This window comes from Cupressus sempervirens, chromosome 11 (assembly GCF_028749045.1).
Source record: "Cupressus sempervirens isolate cs-2001-9-10 chromosome 11, ASM2874904v1, whole genome shotgun sequence".
Lineage (NCBI taxonomy): Eukaryota > Viridiplantae > Streptophyta > Pinopsida > Cupressales > Cupressaceae > Cupressus > Cupressus sempervirens.
The window spans coordinates 401,992,754-402,015,531 of NC_143128.1; the positions used below are offsets into that span (position 1 = coordinate 401,992,754).

Genomic DNA, 22,778 nt, shown 5'->3' on the forward strand with positions numbered 1-22,778 from the left:
TCTTCCTAGTTCTCTTGGTAACTTGGCAGTTGGCGCGATATTTGTGAGTGCCGATTGGAGCTGAGGCATTGTGATCAACAGATCGTTGATTTTGACAGGTACCTCCGTTTGTAGTAGCTGCTGTACAATGTTCTGTTCCGCGCAGTTCCTTGTTGAGGTACCTGTGGTGTCTCTCAAGTGTGCACTCTCCGCCTGTGTCACTTTCTCAATTTCCTTCTGTACTTCCTCTAGCCTCTTATTTTCTTCCGTGGGGTCGGGGTATAGTTTTGCTTTTGTCCGTTTCGATGGTTATCAGATTCACTCCAGACTTTGGGCACTTGGCATCTTTGTGATCGTCAGGTCCGCACCATCTGTATAATAATTTTGGTGTGTTTGTCGTTGTACAGTCCCGGGCAAAGTGGCCCCACAAATTACATGCTTGGCATTGAACAATTGGCTGTCCGTTGGCATCGTACTGAATTCGACTTCGACTGCTATTGTTATTGTTATTGTTCGCATTGTTGTTGTTTTGCTTGCGTCTATTATTTCTGTACCCTTCGGACGTAGCACCCTCCGTACTTGTGTTTCCGCTCCCTTTGGACACAGAAGCCTCCTGTGTCAGGAACACTTGTTGAGGTCCTCTAGTTTTCATATTGAAGGGACATTCTTTTATGGAATGTCCCATGATCTGGCATATGTTGCAAAACTGGTTCTTTGGACAGGACCCTTTGGTGTGACCTTCTGTCTTACACTCCGTACATCATAGGTCGCTTCCCTTCATTTCTTTCTACATGTTCTTAAATTCCTTCATCATACGGATCATGTCCTTTTGGAGGGCTTAGACCTTCTTGCTGTTGCTTCCATCATCGCTGCTATCTTCTCCCGATGATGCATCATCATCCAAATTGGATGAACTACTCTTCTTTTTCTTTTTTGTCTTTTGCTCACTTTCTAAGTTCATTGCTCGATTGTATGCTTTAGTGTATGACAACGACAACACAATCTTCATCTTCTTCCGCAACTTCGGGTGTAGGCCTTCAATGAACCATCTTTTTTGCAGCCCATCAGCTGGCTTATTTTCCTTTTTATTTATCAAGTCTTTTAATTTCTTGGTGTAGACTCGAACTATTTCATTTTTTCCTTGTTTTGTGTTGTATATCTCGGCTACAATCTCATTGTTGTCGCAAAGTAGTTGAAATTCGGTGGTAAACTCTTTAAGGTTGTCCCAAGTGGTTAATTTTTGGGGATTTGCATCGATGAACCAATCAATTGCGACACCCTGTAGGGTTGCCGGAAATTGCCGGACCATTCGTTTGTATCTGATATGCCATTCGCCCTCCAAATTGTTTCACATGTTTTACAGTGTTGGATTGGATCGGCTGTACCATCACCATCAAACTTCGGCAACTTTTCCTTTGGTCCTGTCATCACTATTGGATTTTGTGCACGGGCGTTGTTCGGTTCTACAACAATGGCGCTGTTCACTCCTACACCAACGATTTGCACTCCCACATCGGCGCTCTCTCCAATAGTTGTCTTATCTCCAACAGTTGTGTTCTCTGGTGAAGAAGGGCCTTCCCGTTCTGGAAATGTATTGCGGACGAAGAGTTCACTCCACGCTCGTGCTCCCTTGACACTCTGAGCCGTGCAAGTTAACTCCCTTCCATCTGGATTCTCTTCCCTCAGCGAATAAAGGTTCAAAAATTCCTCCCTGGCTTCTTCCACCAATTCCATCCGCTGTCAAGTCTTCTCCAACAATTCTTCAGTGCTTCAATGTCTATTGGTAAGTTTTTGAAACCTTCGTCTGCGTTCAGCCTGCTGTGCCAAAATTAAATTTCCTTGAGCTGTGCGGATTTCGTCTTTGTCCTTTAGCTTATTCTTATTTTTGTTCAACTGATTCGACATCAGTCTTCATTCTAGCCTTTGTTCCAGGTCCATCGGGCAACGGCGCCAAATGTTTACCGCATAGATTAGTGGATTAATTCACACAGACAATGAACACGAACAGCAACATCAATACTCCTTTTATTATTCGCATATGCCAAGAGATTACATACAGATGATACGATGATGTACAATGATCCCAGACGGGTATAAATACTTCCCGCCGAACCTTCCCGAAGGGGTCTGTCGGCTACATAACAATACTAATCTACCCGTCGGCTACAAAATCTTTACCAACAACATGAGCCCGTTGGCTACACAGTTTCTACCGACGACACTAAGTACTTTACCAATTCTCCTTACTATGCTCACTATATCGAAGGAGAGATTCATTTTGTGGTGTGATTTGATGGAAGATTATTTGCTAGAGTTTGTATTGGATCTGCTGTGAGAAGCTTCTGAGAATTGCCTTGAAGGATAGGTTGCAAATTGCTGCTGCTGTAAAGTAATTTGCCAATTATTCTCATTGTGTCTAAGGTGGAATGTGTTCTTATTGGTAGTTGATCGAATTAATTCATTGGCTGAGGTTTGTTTTGGCACTAGAGACCGTATCTGAGATTGTTTACTGTGCATTTGGAGAGGTCATTTTCCCTACCTGCAGTGATTTATCTTATACAGAGGTAACTGGTATTGAGACGGCTGCATTTGCATAAAGTGGGTGCAAATTTATATCTGCAAATTGTGAATTTTGAAACTGTGATCTTGTTGGGGGTGGCGTTGAGTTTGAGAAGACATTTGGAGGGATTGTGTGTGGCTATATTGGACCTGTGATCTGCCATAGAAGGCCTGCAACTGAAACCTATGGTGTGCAATTTCATGTATGTGCCCTGCGATTTATCACAGACCCAGTGTATACTATTTGGAGTGGGTGGCTAACAGTTTAGCAAGTAGTTGTGGCATTTTGAAGACTCTTTGATTTGGTATTGTGCTGATTTCATCTTTTCCAGGCCAGTGTGGTTGAAAGTCCATTTGGAGTTGCCAAGCTATCTCATGCGATTAATAATTAGGTTCCATTATTATTAAAAATTGAATTCAGTTTATGCACAAACTTAGCCATTTTTAATTGGCTGATAAAACTCATAGAATTCCGAAGTTAAATGTGGAACCCTTGTCATTCCAAAAAGATTATCAAAAAATTGGCATTCATCTATGAGAATTCCTTGTGATCAAATTGAATTGGGTATTGTAAGCACTAATTGTATTCTCTGGTTTGGTTTCAAAATTTAAAAATAAAATTCATATATTCAATGATATCTGAGGAGCCTGCCAAGTGTTTGACGAAATGCCAAACACTGAATTGTTAAGAAAATTTCAGTGTTTATTAGTTGATGACTAGCAGGGTTTTTTACACAACAATACATGCAATGATCTCCAGATGACCGCCCAGCTCATACACCCAAGGAAGAAGAATAAAAATGTGTTTCCCAAGTGCAATAGCATATGTCTTAAACTCTAGAATCACCGCCCAGCTACTTTGAAGCAAGACACAACAAAATAAGGAGTAAAGATGGGTTTTTTAATATGGAAACCATATGCTTTTGCCTTTAAAATCAACACATTAGTCAATTTGACTGAAAATGCAGCTTATAAGGCTCACTAACGGGCATTTTTTAGGTCAAATACAAATTTTTTTTAACTCAAAATTCCCAGCCATGTGCTTTGATAGGAAAAATCTAAACTAAAAACATAATGACGTGTTTTTTAGGATGAAAAGCATATGTTTTTGGCTTCAAAATTGCCACCCATCTCTTTAAGTCATTAAATACAGGTTTTTTATAAGCAAATGCATGTGTTATGGGGTTGGAAGTTGCCACTATAAAGCTGTAATATCCCGCATGGATATTCTCCAATATGCTGTAATATAGAACTGATGCAATATGCTTCTGCAGCTTTTACAAGTAAATTACAATGTCAATTTGTAAGTGATTCAGAATTTTAATTTAACTGAATGTACTATTGATCGCTGCAGTTTGATTAATACTACCTGTTATTTCTGAATCTCACAAGTGTAGCGATCAAATGATGATTTATATATGTAGGGTCATGTCCCTACATGGCACATTCCCTAACTTCCCATTAGCACAGATAACATAGATGTCGATTTACATGAGCGATCTGTGTGGTAATAATACTAAGTTACCGATTTGGGTACAGTTCTAAGTTTGGGTTCGAAGGACTAGTTCGCTAGTAGGGAAAACTTTTGAAAAGGGATTTGGGCTCGTTTGTATATATACATATTTATGAAGCTAAGAAACATGAGTTAAAATTAGAATGTCACATAATATAATAAAAGCATATGATTTAATGTAATGTCCCCTTTTTTGGGACATTAGAAATCCTAAAGTCGAATCCATAAAATAATAATTTTGACTTTAAGGGAGCTCAATGCAAATTTATAAAATGGTTACTTAATATTACAAGAGCTCTGGTGGAGCTATAGTCCCTGCCTATTGTTTTAGAAACAAATAAATACACTTAGTTTAAAATTTTGATTATGTAGATTAACATATAAATTAAGTGTATAAAGAGAATGTGTGATATTAAGTAATTGAAAATGAATTTAAATGAATATGAAAGCAACCCAAATAAAAGGCATGTATTGTAAATAGTAAATTTTGTAATTTGTATTCATTTATAAGATGACTAAGTTTTTTAAATTTGTAATAATCATCATCATCAATATCACTAATGAATTCTTCATCAAAATAGTCATATTCATCCACGCTTGGTAGTGTTATGCCTTCTAAATTCATTATTTTAAAGAATATATGAAGTCATTTGATGATTTGTTCAGCAGGAGCCATTCCAATTCATACAATTCAAAAGAAATTAAGATTCAATATTTAAAAGTAAAACATTAGTTACATACATTTAAAAGATAATTCAAAAGTATGATAGTTCATTTTTAACTGGCAAAACAAAACAAAACTCAAAAAGTAGAAATATGTATTTTTAATATTTAAATATTATTCTTGTTATAAAATAATATAATTTTAAATAATTATATATTTAGAAATATTAGCTGAAATCTAAATTGATTACTTATATATTATATTTCAACCTAATAAATGATAATAAGTAATTATAGAAATGATATAATTTTAACATTTATATAAGAATATTTCATTTTTAACAATTAATTAAAATTAGAATATTATTAAAGATTAGTTATTTCATTCTAATATGAAAAGCTTAAAATATTTATAATAATATTTACTTATAATATAATATTCTTTAAAATAATAGTAGTATTACCTAAAATCTCTATAAAGAAATATTATAAGATTTTCCAATATTTAATTCATAAATTTTAAATTTTATTATAAAATTATAATAACTAAGATAATACTAATAATTCAAAAAACTCTAATCCATAAAATCTACGCATGGTATAGGATCTCCTCTACTTGACGATGGCCAGAGTATGGAATGGATTTCAGGCTTTTTCACCTCCTGTGCATATTTTGTACATTTTGGATGATGTCTCTACAATTTAATAGCTAACAGCTTTTCCATAGCCGATGTCAACAGTGGTGACTAGAGGAGAGTATTCCCACCTTGGCACATTTGGTTGAAAAATCTTTGCCTCGACCGTGACCTAGCTCAAGCTCAATGATAGCGAAGACGTTGGAGATGTTTCTAGAACAACGTGACGTCATTTTTTAGTAATTTCCTGAGTCAAAAATTAATTTTAACCCCTGGGAAAATAGGCAGTGACCAATACGAATTTAATATTTATTGTAGAAAACATATTTTAAAAATAATCATTTGAAACCTTAGATTAACGATAGCTGTTTCTGAAAAAATTAATAGGTGTCACCACCGGGAACATTAGTTCCCTGCCTATAGATAGGCAGGGACTAATAAAGTGGGTTCAAGGTGACAAAGAAGAATAAGCTTAGTTACCGATTTGGGATACAAATCCGATTCGGGCATGTTTATCGGATCTGTGGATTCGTGATTTTTTTTTCCCAATTAGGATTCGTGAATATATATATATGTATATATATATATATATATATATATATATATGTATGTATATATATATATATATATATATATGTATATATATATATATATATATATATATATATTTCTCTCAGTGTTTAGTATATATAATGCATAAAAGGGTCATTTTAGGACTAGAAAGTAAAAAGTATATTTTAAAAAGTCATATTAAATAACTTAGACCCACTTAAACCCATCGATCCTTGAGGATTCACGCTGGATCCTTGAGGATTGGTGCAAATCCGGGCAGGATCCTTGTTTTACACAGTGGATTCGTCCGGATTTGTGGCCCATGAATCTGGACGAATCCATTGTGTAAAACAAGGATCTTGCCTGGATCTGCATGAATCTAGGCACGAATCTGCCTCTAGGGCACGAATCCGGTAATTAAGAGAATAAGACGAAAAGACAAGGTAGTTGAAGAGTCGGGGTTGAGCATTAAAAGAGGGAGTCTCGTTCATTTTCAGCAATGCTTGAATTATTGTTTTGATTGGAGAATTTGAGTTTCTCTTGGAGGAACATTGGGAGAGTTTACATCCTCCATCTTAGACAGGAGGAAGCAAACCTTTAGGCCATCTCTGGTGGATTGAACGTAGCCTAGGTTCATCACTGAGTGGATTCAAGTCAGAGTTCTCGCTGGGTTTACAGGCTCTTTTTATATGTTTCTAATCTAATTGTCACTACTGTGTTTATGATTGGATTTTGATAGCTGGTTATTGTATTGCTGATGTATACTGCAATAACGTATTTTGAGATATTTTAATGAGTATTTTGGCTCATTGTTTGTTTAAACTGCTGGTTTTATTTGCAAAATATGTATGTGGTTTTTTGAAAATTATTTTTGAGTGAATTTGAGGAAAATATCCTTCTGGGATATTACAATGGTATTAGAGCACTGAACCTACCAGCCTGTTGGGTATAGTCAGAGGTTCAATTAGAACATAGTTGCAGATATACAAGTGAAGGGAAGGTATTTGTGGTTCTGAAATTTCTATTTAAGTTGGAGAAAACCATAAATGTATTTGTCTTCACACAAAATATTTACATAAATATTTTATTTCTGGACGAATAACTTTGGGAATATAAGAGCTGGTGAGTTTTCAAATAACATAAATATTTTTCTGTGGTCAGAGCTTTTAATGCTTTAGTCACATAGCAAATTTTGGTGAGGAAGCAACAAAGTATTTCTGCTATTAAAATTTTAAGCCAACAACTGTAAAGTGGGGCCGATATATTTGTAAGATTGGTTCAACATCCAAAATATTATTGCTCTTGTATAGAAGCTGTGGGCCACCTTTTCATTAGAGCTTGGTTAAGTTTTGACATTGTTATAGACTAGGAAATATTCTCATTGGGCTTCATAATGCCCTTGTTGACTATGAAAGTAGCATTTATTTGGGTGAGCAAATATTTTCCAGGCTTTGCTAATATATTGTCGGGTTGTGTTTGGTAAACCCAAAATTGGTGAGAATTATGTGCAAAATATAAATTGATTGACTCAATCTGTCTCGGGAGGAGTTAGTCTGGAATTTGACAGGTTTAAATCCACAATTGAGCTCGCGAGCATTTTAGTTTCTCTCAAAGAAAGGCTATGAAGTTCTTGCAACCGACTTTCATATTGCTCGAAGACATGCTACACATGAGAAGAGCTTGCCGGCGGTAGAGGTGATAAAATTTTGTGATTTCCTTCACAAATCGAACAGATTAACGCAGAGGAAGTAGTGAGAAGATGGTATAGTTAGGAAATAGAAAACACATTTTTAGTTGTCCCAAGCCGTAACATTTTGGCATTTGACGGGACTTTTTGGAAGTTGTGTACACGTGTACCTACAAAGAAAATTTTCCTAAGCATTGGTCTATATTACTGACAAGGAGACAAATTCTGTTTCAACATGGGCATTGTTTTCGACAAATGAATGCATGTGTATAATCGTTCTTGCCCAGAAACATCACGTATTGCTGCATACGAGCTTTTCCAAATGTTACTTTGAACATTGGGAATAAGACAATCTTGCCAGTGCCATTTCCCCATAATAAGCTCGTACATGGTATTTAGCATACTGGGAAGCAGTGGGTGCCGTTACAGAATCATGGGAATTAAGTGGATGAGGGAATCAAATTGATTGAACACAGAAGCTGTCTTTGCAATTCTGGAACATTTTAGTAATCGTTGACGTGGTGGGGATTTGTTGCTAATGCTGGATTGGAGATAGTTGTTGGAAAAGGTTTTAGGATTGCAGCTCGTGGAGTTTTATATTGGAGCAAGTTTGTTGAATATTATCTCAGATACTCCAGTGACCTAGGATTGTGCGTAGACGAGCCTCATGATTTAGCATAGACATCTCATTGAGAATCTCAAATCGACATGATCAGAAGCCGTGGGAATGAATATAGTTGGTGAATAATTTGACTGATGTCTCGTTAGTATTAGTATTGATGGATTAAATATTGGAATAAATATTTATCCCCTAGTGTCATATTCATTTAGAATCTGTGGAAGTAATTAAAAAGCAGCGTTCTGATTGCTGTTTGCATATTCGACGATTAATTAAATCTTGAAGGGGTGTCTTATGATTCTATATTAAGGTCAAATGAGCCAAAGAATGACTTAGCAGATGTTGCGCAAGCATTTCACATTTTGGTGGCTACACATGCATGACTTTAATGTCAAAATTATAATTACAGGGTGAAAATTCAATGTGCTGGGCATATTCTGAAGATTTCTGCAAGTATGAGCAGAATCATGGGGTTTGATGCCATATGTGAGTATTTTTTTCAGACAAGCAAATGTTGTTGAAGCCGTATGATGAAAAAGATATCCAAGACAAAAAAATTGTGAGATGTCGAAGATTGTAAGTTCCAGCCAAGGAGGATTCCGAGTCCATGCATTTGGCTTGTAGTTGCATAGATGGGCTATATATTCACCAGAAAAGAAGTAAGGACTTCATATTCGTTACTGCTGGGTGCTTCATTGAGCAGTTGGTAACGTGGAAATCCCTCCATCAAGACTGGACATTGCTTGCAAACTATAGAGCAACCTTCCAGCTACTTGCTCGCAAAACATAGAGGGAAGATTATTACGGTCTTGTGCAAGCACAACGATACTTAGTAATAGTTCTTGCCTCTGTCAAAACACTTTGGTATTTGCAAACCAGGTTCACTTTAGGACTTGACAAGTTAGATGGTGGTAGCGAACATGGGGACCCCAGCATGTGCAGCGGCTTTTGTCTCCAAGAGCATGCCAGAGAAGTGGTCAACTTCAAATCCTAATGTGCTGTGAATAAACTTGTTGCTGTGCATGTCATCATATGCGTACTAGAATACATCAATTTTAATATTTGTGGAGGAAGAAATTTTTGTATGAATATGAATGTAAGGACTACTCTTTCATCTCGTATGTGTATCCCAACCAGATTAGTAAGAGTGTAATTCATTATTTGGGTCTGTCTAGATCTTCTGTGCGATTTGATAATATTGTGATGATAGACAGAGTTTGGTAATAGAAAGGTCATAGTTGGAAGTTTACTTTCTATTATTCAGTTGCTAAATTTTTGGAGTTCTTGCCGGTATGCTTAGTATAAGTTGTTCATATTTGGTGCTCATACATATACTCCAATAGAGTCATACTTGATTAGTCACTTTTGCACCATTCAAATTATTCGTGAGCAGTTCTGTCAGTTAACAATTTTCTGTCATGGGGAAAATAAATGGCGTGGAAAAAAATCAGAAAAGATCTTGTTAAGATACAACAACAGTTAGCCCTGAATTTCCAGTCTAATAGAAGAATAGATATACTCAACTTTTATGATAAGTATAACAAATTTCCAACACAAGTTCAAAGTGATTTACCCTTTATTGATTATATGGACTTTTATCAAAAGCTACAAAACAAGATTGATATGACAAAAAAGAAGTATAATGAATTGGCCCAGGATCTTCTTGCAAAAGACAGGTGTAAAAATCTGTATGAATAGTTTTCAGCAGATCAAAATTAGCTTATAGACGGTCTTGGAAAGGAAGAGCAACCAACTATGAGTGATTTGCAGCCTTCTCATAAGCATCGAAAAGACGTTAGAAATGGTACAGGTCTTTCGATCAACAATATGGAGGTAGAGGTTTCTTGTGGGGATGCATACACTAGTGCTTTTGATGAGCATGTTGATAATACCTTGGAGAAGATTGTCCAATCAGCCAATGATGAGGACTCAACATCTTTTGTGAGTGCTGATTTTGATTCAGATTTAATGGTCTCTACATATGATATGGATATGTATGCTGAAACACTTTCTCCCACCTCATACTCATTTGACTTATCTTATACACCTACTAGTTCACCTTATTTGGAGAGTCAAATGAAAGTAACGAAACCTAAGATTATTGCAGCTTTATCATACTTTGATGAGATTTATGGAATGTTTGAAAAACACCTTTGGAAGGAAGAGATGGAGGGGAGAGAAAGAGGAATTTCTACAGCTAATAATAATACAAGAAGGGCTGAAAACTATGAAATCAGATTGCCTACAATTTCTTTCAGATCGTGCATCTTCTTAGTCTCATAAAGATCTATTATGAGGCGTTAAGAAAGAAGGAAGAAGTGGACATCCTTCCATGCAAGCTGAAGAATTCTAAGGACATCCTAGTGGCATTTCAAGTAGCAAAAAATCAGATGCTTAATCAGGAATAAAATTTGGCTCAACATTCAGATGTAGGACTTGAGGAATTTGACAGTGATGACAGCAAGAGGATTGACCAGCATGAAACAGCCATGAGAGTTCTGATTTTTCTAACAATAGCTATATATCTACACAACGCCACATGGATATGGATGAAACAAGTGAAAATGATTCAGAGACTTCACTTGATGGTGATCATTTCATTGATGGAGATGTTACTTCAAGTGTTGAAACTTATGGTAAAGCAGATAATTCAGAGTTGTCTTTAGTATGCCCTGAGGGTTTTTACAACTTACTTAGAGATTTACCACCAAGGTCTTATGATATGGAAGCTGCCTACTTGTTGATTGGTGATTTTATCTTTCTACCTACTCCGGTTATTAGTAGCTGCCCTGCTTGGACTATTAACACATTTTCAGATTCGGCTTGGGCTACGGGGGTTAGTGAGTTGCATGCAGATGAAGTGAGAACTACACATGTTGCGATATATTCCATATGAGATGTTTACTCTTCTAGTTCCATGACATATTGGTGATAGCATTATCATTCTTGATGCTGATCTGAGTTATGACAGAGACATCTTGAGCCATGTTGAGTTGGTTTCCTTGCACATGGACAGTGTGATGGGTATCTATTTATTTAGTTGGCTGATTTAGGATGTTGGGGATTCATTGATCATCTATTTCTACACCCAGGATCGTACTGATAGGTTGGTTTAGGATCCGGGGGTCAACACAAGGTGTGCTTTGCATTGTGGGAGGTTTATGATCAGAATCATGCAGCCTACAGATGCAACGAAGTATCAGAGATTGACTTGGGATCAGGAATTTGATTGGTTAAAGAGTCAAACTTGGACACCTTGTTTCACCGTGTTACACGCTATGTTTTCAAGATGAGCTATAGAGCCACTTGTAGATTTATATGGGATCCTTGTACCGATTGCTTGAGGACAAGCAATCTCGAGGAGGGAGGACTTGTAGTGTCCTCTTTTTTGGGACATTAGAAATTCTGAAGTCCAATCCATAAAATATTAATTTTGATTTAACGGAGCTTAATGCAAATTTATACAATGGTCAAATTAATATTATAAAGTGGGTACAAGGTGAAAAAGAAGAATGAGACGAAAAGATAGACGACAGTTTAAGAGTCACTATTGAGCATTAAAAGAGGGAGTCCTGTTCATTTTTAGCTATGCTTGACTTATTGTTTTCTTTGGAGAATTTGAGTTTCTCGTGGAGAAACATTGGGGGACTTTACATCTTCCATCTTAGACAAGAGGACGCAAACCTTTAGGGCATCTTTGGTGGATTTGATGTCGCCCCGGTTCAGCATTGCAGTGGATTCAAGTTAGAGTTCACGCTATGTTTACAGGTTCTTTTTATATGTTTCCAATCTAACTGTCATTGGTGTGTCTAAGATTGAATTTTGATAGTTGGTTAGTGTATTGCTGATGTATAATGCAATAACTTATGTCGAGACATTTTAATGAGTATTTGGTTCATTGTTCATTTAAATTGCTGGTTTTATTTGCAAAATATGTATGTGGATTTTTTAAAGTTATTCCTGAGTGAATTTGAGGAAAATATCCTTCTGGGATATTACATTTAAACAACAACAATGCCATGAACTTTGAGATTTGTAATCATAACATTACGAATTGTGGTTATACCAACATGATTTGTGTTTTTTGAACCCTGCATGAACCAACAAGCGAACTGGACAAGAACCAGGTACCAGTTCATACAAAGCTGGTTTGGTAGGGTAAACCGACGAACTAGGTAACTAAGAAATAATACCAATCGCTATGTAGTATTCGATCTGCATTTGTTAATATAAATACAAATAATACCATCAGTATATTGATTGGTTTATACACAGGTTAATGATATGATCAGTTTAAATGTAGTTTACTAATTACTCATTTAATAATCATCAAATAATATAAACACAATATAAATGCATATATATGCACGTGTGTTTGTGTAAAACTCAATTACATATATACATAGATATGTATGTATATAAATTTTCTAATGATTATTAATTTGACATAATAATGATTAACACAATAGTTTATCTCTTGATCAATTCAATCCCACTGGTCATATTTTAATACGGTCAGGTGAGTTTCCACCAATATTGGGTAATGTTTATGAGACAAAAAAATATTTTAAATTTTTTATTTTTTGAAAACAATCCCTTTCACAAATTTTCTAAAGGTGAATCTATGTCATCCCTAAAGGAGATGCCATTATCCCACATGAAAGCAAAATACACAAAAGCTGAAATAGTGAATGTAGATAAAAGCATTTAAATTGAATTAGGAATGCAAAGTCATGCCACCTTTTCCCAACAAATATTTTTCTTTTATGCTGCCATCCTTGTTGCTCATTGAATCTGCTTGATTATGTAGTCGTACAATTTGAAAGTTGTAACCACCACTTTCACACTCTCTTTAGCTTGCTTAAGTGCTGGGTTTTTGCAACTATATATATATATATATATATATATATATATATAGACACACACACACACACACACACACACATACTTTTCTTGCTTTATAGAAAAACATGAAATGACAACCGATGATGCCCAAGCCCTCATTGTGCAGTGATGAGAATGATATAATATAAAAACTTTGTCCTACTGATGTAGGACCTTAAAGTGCACTCCAAGTGAGGCATATACCATATATAGAGATACACTCACTAATTGTAGGAAATTCAGGAGTTTTATGGCAGTATGAAGAGAGGATGATAGTGTCAGTCTGAAGCAATTGAGTAGTAATTCCTTCACCAAATCCTATGGGTGAACCTTGAAAGGAATTCCCATGCATAGGTGTAGTCAACATGTAAGATTGGTAAAAGTCTTCTGTATAATTGCTGTTAGTGGTCCATCAACCTTTAGTGTCGATGATTTTAGAGCTAATAGATCGAAGCAATACAGAGAAGAGATAATGATGTCTTATGAAGTAAGTTTCCTTGAATGGAGTGTACTAATATGGAGGAGCACTAAAGGGTAGGGGTGGACCTTAAATTTGGGAGAACTTTAGGTGAAAGGGAGGGAGTACCTTGAGAAGTGGTGGAAGCTCCATGCAAAGTTGAAATCATCATTTAGTTTCTGTGCTAAGAGCAAAAATAGTCTTAGTTTGCTTTAAGATGCATGCATTTGTTTTAAGGAGAATTTAGGAGACATAGTACCTCAGAAACAGGCATAAATAGCAAGTTGAAGAGATATAATTACATTTTTTTGTGATAATTGACAGATGTACACACAATGGATGTGACTAATGTATGTAGGAGCTCTATTTTCGAGCTATAGACGGTTTCAAACAGGGTTCAAATCTGGAGTTGAGGCAGTTGGGGATGGAGAAGTCCAAGGCTTAAGAACAAGTGAGAGGATTGCCAAAAATCAGCCCACTACATTGATAGATGATATATGGCAAGAGCACGGTGGATGGCCTTGAGTATTGAGAATTAACATATAATATATTATGAGAAATGAGGTAAAGGAGTTAGTGATCTATGAACGTCACCATTAGAAATTTTAGGACTGAGTGTGTCGTCTCCAACCCAATGAGTAGATAGAGACATGAAGAATGTAGTCTCAAGGTGCTTTAGAAAGGTGAGGAAGAGATAGAAAAATAAAAAATTAAGGTATTTGAATGCCCCTAAGTCTATGGACCTTTGAGTAGGGGAGTCAAGTAGAAATAGGTTAACTACTTTAATTTGGGAACCAAAGATGATTGTGGAAGAGGCAGTAGTTCCTTAAGTGTCTTCAAGCTCAAAGCACGTAGATGGAATTGAAAGATCCAAGGGAACTTCGAAGGAGGATGTGAAATGACAATGGGAGGCTAAGGAAAGGACAGACTTCCTGAAAATTCTTGAGAATGAGAAATCTTAGTGTAGATGGTAGCCTTGGGAACCATATAATTTATGGTGGTACTCCATGAGCAATGTGTCTCAAACCTGCTTATCATGGCCATGACACCTAAAGGGCAGAATTGGTTGAACTCATATGACAAAGCATCTCCTCCATACTATGAGAGCCTCAACTCCTGAAAGGTTAAGGGGGAAGGTGGAACCGTAGGCAAAAGGCACCTCATACCAACTAATGCAAGGGGCTTGTCACCCAAAAACAAAGCAAGGTGATAGGGTCTTAGGGTCAAAGATCCTCACAAAACCAATAATGCTAGGGCTGTGATGCCCAAAAGGTGAAGTAGATTGTGGAGCCTTAAGGCAAGGCATGTCACACCACCACCAATGCAGGGGCCTTGGTGCCCAAAAAACTAACAGACTTAAAAGGTTGTTCCAAATTGAACCTAATTTAGATGAGATATCAACCTTAAAATGTGATCATAATGAGATGATCAATGTGTGGCATTGGTAATGTGCTTGTGTGCTCGGAAAACTGACACACACAACTTCTTGAGGTCAAGCTGTATCAAGCTGGAGAAACAACAGTAAATTTGAGCTACAAGCTCTACTATTGTGGTTTATTAGGTTCAAGTTGGTTGGGTTATTGATTGTGCCTTTGGTTATCTGAGGTGTGAATAATCGAAAATGCTCCGGCTTCTCAAGAGTAGTGATTTGAGCAACTAACATTTTGAAAATCAAAGCTGACCTCTCGAGTTTCAAATTCAAACCACAGTTTGTTCCACCAATCCAAGGTTGCTCAGATTGGGTATTCTGCCAACACTATGTGGCTGATTTTGTTGAGATAGAATCATGCGAGTTTGTGTGATCAGCTCTGTTCCAAAGTAAGAAGAAAGATGGAAAGAAGAAACTCAACTACCTTCCTTGTAAATTGAACGAAAATAACTGCTGAGTGTAAAGAATACTGGATACATTATTTTGCTTGCGAACTGAAATATGGGAATTAACAAATTGATATCAAATCACTTGTCTTAAAGTAGCCTAATTGCAAGATTTTTCAAACCCTTTTGAAGAACTAAAATGTACCAAATACAATATGGAAAATAGAAAAATGACAAGCTATTAATGAACTTTCAATCTAACTATAAACATTCTTAATGCTTGGTAGGGAGTATGGAGATCATGCAAATGTTTGTCTCAGTCGTGATATCCCTAGAACATCTCCATTCTGGGAACAGCTGCAAACATGCTAGGGATATATCTTTGGGGGGCATTGGAATTTTCCCTTCAAGAAGATAACTGTTCTGAGTTACATAAATTTCATTTTGAGAATTCCTTTGTGGAAAAACTCCTGTTACGACCTGAGAATTTGAGCTAGTAAATCTAAAAGTCCACATACTGCTGCATCCTAGATCTTAACCAACAATGGACCTTTATGGATCCTAATTTGTGAGTAGAAGCCACCATCAAATAGCTTTATTTACTGTGCATTAATTTTTGTTTTTAAGGTAAAATGATATTTCTCCTTTTTTGCAATCAAACTTTGTTTTGCATAAATATGGCTATGATCTTTTCTGTAATTGGTTTGTAGGATTCTTTTACACGTTGCTTCAAGTCTAATCCTCCAGAACCATGGAACTGGAACCTTTATTTATTTCCTCTTTGGTGTCTAGGAGTATTTGTTCGATACTTGATCCTCTTTCCTGTAAGGTAAGAAAAGAAAGCCTCTGGTTGACTCCACTTTCTTTCATTGCAACATGGACAGCTTTTAATGCTATTGATCAAAACTATATGCAACATTTCTTGCTACTTGGGTTTATCTATTTCTTTTTTTTCCTATAGATAAATATTTAGACTATCATAATGATTTCTTTCAATTTCTTTTGGTCTTCATTTGGAAATGCTCACTCTATATCAAACAATTTTTAAAAATGTGTTTATTGTTGTGCCTGTTTTTTGGAGCAAATCATATATTGGGGCAGAAAAACATGATAGCAACATTTTCTTTACAAAAGAGTTAAATGGAAAATGTCTCTCTACAAGACAAAGTCTACATAATTAAGAAAAAAAATGCTTAGAAATAATGATTTGGCTTCAATTGCACATGTCAAAGCCTGCTAAAAATTAGTGACTACAAGACACAAATTCAAAGTAATTAGGAAAAACTTGCTTAGAAAAGTTAATTTGGCTTCAAATTGCATGTCAAACATTGCTTAAATAGTTAACTTTCGAGCTGAGTAAACTCGCATTCTAATTAAGGATGTTTTTTGGCTTCTCGTCTTCCAAAGGAATGAATGATAGACAACAATATTGCATCCTACAGTGTCTCACAACTATTTCTGATCATTTAAATATTCCACAGAAGAGAATCTCGTGATGAAAGGGGTGATAATAAATAGTTCAATTTGTGTAAGAATGCCCCTGTGGTTCTAACTCTGACAAATACCTGATTGCTTCACTTTTTAGATGTTTGACATTTATCAAACACTTTGCATGCAAACTCTATTTGTAATTTAGTCTTTACAAGTTAAAACTCCCTTCTGTTTTTTTTGAAATATATGCTTTCAAAGATTTTTGATCATATATGGAATTGCAATTAAAATTGCTTTGAAGTTTCAACAATTAAACTAGTCATTCAACCTTAATATATTGTTAGCACAATGCAATTCTTCCTATCAACTTAATTCATTCTCTTCCAAACAAGAGTTATAAATATAAATACAATGCTGATAATATATGCCTGAAACAAATTATAAAGAACCTGTAATAATTCACATGCATGTAGCATATTCTAGATAGCCCTTTTGAATGATCTCATTTTGCTTCTAAAGCATGAAATATCTGTATGAAGTACTAACATCAGAAACATGCCTCTTGGGAGACTAACACTGGTCCCTGTAACTGAAACACAGCCTGTAGCAATGAATGCTATCCTTCTATTTTTAGCAGAGAGAGACTATTTGAGTTAACTAAACGTTACATAAGGTTCATTCTTGGTTAAGTGCAGTTTGAGTTTTCCATGTAGTGATGGAGCACTTTAGTGCTATTTTTGGTGATATATGGAGCAGTTAAGGTCAGTTTTGAATGCAGTTCATTATGGGAGCCTGTTTTATGCATACTTTGCATATTTTTGATGAGTTTAACATGTTATATTTCTGGGTTGATTTTGAAATCCGAGTTAGGGTTTTATGCATGATTTTGAGGAGTTAGAGGCAGTTTTCCTATTAGCTATCAGTTGGACAGGTGGTTGAGAGCAGTTTTCAGGGGCTTCTTCATAGTTTGGATCAATTTGACTTATTTTTTCTATGCATGATTTTGAAATTCGAATTAGGGTTTTGAGCTCTATTTATTGTACATTCATCTCACCATGAGGATCATCTTCTTTTGGATTCAGATTTTTGCACATTGCAAATTTTGAGTTGATTGTAAGAGCAATTTGTAGTAGAGGTTTTTTAGCATTGGTTAACCGTTATACAGATTCAACGCTTCCTTCTCATTGATTCTCCTGCAATATTGTGGATTCTTTACATTTATGTTGTGTTTGTCCTTCATTTAAGTTATATTCTTTATTGCATGTTAGAAACTTGATACATGTGATTATAGGCCTTTGTTTGTGTCTTTTTTCATTTTGCAGAAAATTGGTAAAGCCTAGGTTTTCCTTTCAAAGCAGAAGATTCTAAGTTCTTGCATATAATCACTTTTGTAGTTGCATGTTTGTCTGAGTATTGTGAATCATTTGTATCTTGCATAATTTGTGTTGATTTGATTAAAGTTACATACAAAATGATTGGTGTAACAGCTCATTTAGGTTAGTATTCATTATTTGCCATTCACTTCTCATCCCTTTTCTTGCATACAATTTAGGTTTTAGGTGATCACTATTTAGGAACCAACTTAGTTTTCGGAGATTCATCTCTCGTTTTAGGATAACCCACCACCCGAGAGAGTTTCTATGTTTCAATAGGATGGTAGATTCTACATCTTGCTATAGGCACAATCTTGATTGACAACACATACATCAGAGTTATGCCTTTTATGACAGTTTCTTTGATACTGTACTTTATGATTCTAATGTGCTCAGTATTATAGACTTTTTCTGTCTTGATTAGAAGTGTTCGACTGTGATACATGGTTCATGTGTTTATAGAGCAATAGCTTTGTTAGTTTGTAATGAACTTTTATATATAAATAAAGGAATCATTTTTGGGGCTGGGTTGTTTCCGTCATTCAAGAGGGTTTTTTCCCAGGATACATGTAGATGTTTGTTCTAAGTTTTTTAAGTTCAGATTTGACATGGTATTAGAGCTTGGTTTATAACCTTTAAGGCTGGGCTAATTTTTTCTTCTACTTCAATTCCATCATGGTGCCTGGTTTGAAGGTTGAAGATCGACTGGAAGGAGCATCCAATTTCAATTTTTGGAAATCCAAAATCTTATTAGTACATGATGAACATGATCTTCTTTCATTTTTGGAATCTGAAGTTCAAGAACCCACTGACCTTGCAGAAAAAACAACTTGGAAGAGTACAATTATGGCCAAGAGGATTATCATTGACTCCATGAAGGATCATTTAGTGCCTACTATCTCCAAGCTAAAATCTACCAAGGAGATGTTTGATTCACTGCATAGTGTGTATGAGATAAATAATACTAGCAGAACTCAGATACTCTGTATGCAACTTTTTCACATTAAGATGTGTAAAAGTGACTCCATTGTTTCTTTCTTCTTGAAGATTTCTGAGTTAAAGGATTAGTTAAGTACCATTGGAGAGACTGTCAACGACAAAGAACTAGTTATGCTTGCAATGAATGGTCTTCCTCATTCTTGGGAATCATTCATCCAAGGCATCAGTAGCAGAAGTGATTTACCAATCTTTGAAAGGTTGAGAACTAATTGTATGCAAGAGGAATGTTGGCTGGAGGCTAGAGCAAGTTCTCGTAAATCTCACAATATGGAAAATCAAGTGCTTACTTCTCACACTTCAAGGAAAAGAGGAAGAAAGAAGTATTTCAAAAGATTTGAAGATAAAAATCCTTCCTCATCTTCTGATTTTAAAAGAAAAAAAGACTTCTCCAAGATTAAATGCTTTAGGTGTGAAAAACTTGGTCATTTTGCTAAGCATTGCACTGTGAAACTTAATCTTCATAATGTAGACGTGTTTGATTAAAAAATTTCTTCTCCTTCGAAGGATTCTTGTGATCATTCAGAAGGTCTTGTACTTATATCAGCCTTGTCTAGTCATGTACAAGCTGATCGCAATACTTGGTTGATAGATAGTGGTGCTTCTCATCACATCTTTGGGTTCAAGTAGTCTATTTCGAATCTGATTGAATTAGATTCTCATCTTCAAGTGATCATTGGCGACGATGCATCTTATTCTGTTAATGGGGCAGGTAACTCCTTAAAATTAAAATTTGGTATTCCTCTTCATCTAAGTGATGTTTTATTTGTTCCTAGTATCAAGAGGAATTTGATTTCCATTTCAGCCTTAGAAGATAAAGGTTTCAATATTGCTTTTTGTAATGGAAGTGTGATTGCTTGGAAGAAAGATTCTGATTTCAATTTTGCTCAAATTATTGGAGAACGTCATGGAAGTCTCTATAAGCTTTTAGCTAATCGTTCTAAATCATGTTGCTTCTAATAATAATTTGCTATGGCATAAGCGATTTGGTCATCTCAACTTTAAATCACTTTCATCCTTAGGGAAGTTTGTTGTGGGTCTCCCTCCTCTCAACCCCTCTCATGATGGTGTTTGCAAAGGTTGTCCACTGGGAAAATTTTCAAAGAGTCCTTTTCATTCAAGTGAAAGTAGGTCTAAGAATGTATTAGAGCTGATTCATTCAGATCTGCATGGACCAATGTCATCAGCTTCTTGAAGTGGTTTTTGGTACTATGTCACCTTTATTGATGATTGTTCTCGCAAGACATGGATTTACTTCCTTAAATTCAAAAAGTCTAATGAAGTCCTATCCAAATTTAAGGAATTTAAAGCCTTAGTCGAAAACCTTTCAGAAAAGAAAATTAAGACTCTTAGATCTGATAATGGAGGTGAATTTATTTCAGGTTCTTTTCAGTCCTTTTGTGTTGAAGCAAGAATCAAGAGGGAGTTTTGTGTCCCCCCCCTACAATCCTTAGTAGAATGGGGTTGTTGAAAGAAAAAACAGGACTATTGTTGAGGCTGCTAAAGCTATGATTCATGATCGAAATTTGCAGATTTTCCTTTGGGCAGAAGCTTGCAGGACAACAGTCTATGTTCAAAATAGAAGCCCTCATCATGTTCTTAATGATATGACTGCAGAATAAGCATTCTCTGGCTCTAAACCTAACGTAAGTCATTTGAAAGTTTTTGGTTCATCAGTTTATGTTCATATTCCCAAAGATAAAAGATCTAAATTAGATCCTTCAAGTAAGAAGGGAATTTTTGTTGGTTATAGCGAATCTTCAAAAGCCTATAGAATATACATTCCGGGGCCAAAGTCAATTGAGCTAAGTAGAGATGTTTCTTTTGAAGAAAATTTTGATTGTTGCAAATTTGTTAATTCTTCTCTTGATGTTGATTTGGATGTTCCTTCGGTTTCTCGGAATTCTTCTCTTGCTGCTCCTACTTCTTCCACCTTCTCTGAGAGGGAGGATTCTCCTTCTTCTCCTAAGATTCAAGACATCTTTAAAGTTGGTCCTAGTGTTCACATGAATGAGATGAAGAGACCTTTGTGGGCAAGAAACATTATGCAAGAAGCCGAATTTTTTTTTCAGCTCCTAAGGGACCATTTCGGAAAAGTAAAAGACCTCAAACATTTGATAACTATTCTGCTTTAATGCGTAATCTCATTGATGCTGAACCTTCTTGTTTTGATTTAGCAATAGGTCAGCAGGTTTGGAAGGATGACATGCTAGAAGAATATGAGTCTATTCTAAAAAATAAAGTCTGGGAGATTGTTCCTCATCCTAAAGATAAATCAGTAATCTCCTCTAGGTGGTTATTCAAGACAAAGCATGTTGCTAATGGGAGTGTGGAAAAATTCAAAGCAAGATTTGTAGCCAGAGGTTTTAGTCAAATGGAAGGTATAGATTATGATGAAATTATTGCTCCTGCAACAAGGTACACCTTCATTAGAACCATTATTGCTATTGCTGCAAGTAAAAAGTGGAAGCTTCATCATATGGACGTCAAAACAACCTTTCTCAATGGTTTTATTAATGAAGAGGTTTATGTAGAGTAGATTGATAGATTCATTATTCATAACAAAGAATCTCATGTATGCAAACTAAATAAGGCATTGCATGGCCTTAAACAAGCTCCTCGAGCCTAGTACGAGCGCATTGATGGCTATCTCTTGAGTTTGGGTTTCACAAAAAATGAAGCTGATCCAACATTTATCCTAAAAGGTATAAAGCCCTTATGTTAATCCTTGTTCTTTATGTTGATGATCTCTTTATTATAGGAGATGATGAGATGATTGCCAAATGCAAAAAGGATTTAACTTCTGAATTTGAGATGAAAGATCTGGGATTAATACACTACTTCCTTGGTCTAGAAATTTGGCAGCAATCTAATGAGATCATTATCAGTTAAGGTAAATATGCTCTAGATATTCTTAAGAGATTTGGTATGCTTGATTGCAAGCCAAATCTGACTCCTATGGAATCTAATTTTAAGAAACTTCAAGTAGTTTCAGCTGATTCAGAATTAATTGATTGTACTCTTTATAGGTAGCTTATTGTTTGAATATATTTTGAGATATGTCAAAGGGACCTTACAATATGGATCGAGCTTCTCTTGTTCTAATGATCTGCAACTTCATGGTTTCTCAGATTCTGATTGGGCTGGTTGTATTGTGGACAGAAAGAGTACCTTAGGTTTTTGTTTCAGCCTTGGTTCAACTATGATTGCTTGGTGCAGTAGGAAACAAAAATGTGTAGCTCAAAGTACTACTGAAGCTAAATATGTGGCAGCCTGCTTATTAACTCGAGAAGCTGTTTGGCTTCGAAAACTTCTAAGTGGATTATTTGGAAAATCGTCTGAATCTACTACAATTTTCTAGTAATCTACTACAATTTTCTGTGATAACTAGAGCTGCATGAAGATTTCTATAAATCCAGTTTTCCATGACAATTCAAAGCATATAGGAATCAAGTATCATTATTTAAGGGACATGGTACTCCGAAAGGCTGTGGAGCTGAAGTATATTAGCATTGATGATCAGAGTGCTGATATTCTCACCAAGCCCCTTTCTAAGGTGAAATTTCATCATTTTAGAGATAAGCTAGGTATGGTAAATCTTAAGAGTTAAATGGA

The 22,778-nt window shown here is 35.7% G+C and overlaps 1 protein-coding gene across 5 annotated transcripts in view; it reads left to right on the forward strand.

Moving 5' to 3' along the window:
- Window positions 1-22,778, forward strand: part of LOC149529872 (glycerol-3-phosphate acyltransferase 9-like) — a 245,933-nt gene that overhangs the window by 28,953 nt on the left and 194,202 nt on the right. For all 5 annotated transcript variants that reach the window (XM_089808658.1, XM_089808657.1, XM_089808660.1 and 2 more), the window contains exon 4: window positions 16,074-16,192. In XM_089808658.1, coding sequence (XP_089664784.1) covers window positions 16,074-16,192 — 119 coding nt within the window. The remainder of the gene's footprint in view (window positions 1-16,073; window positions 16,193-22,778) is intronic.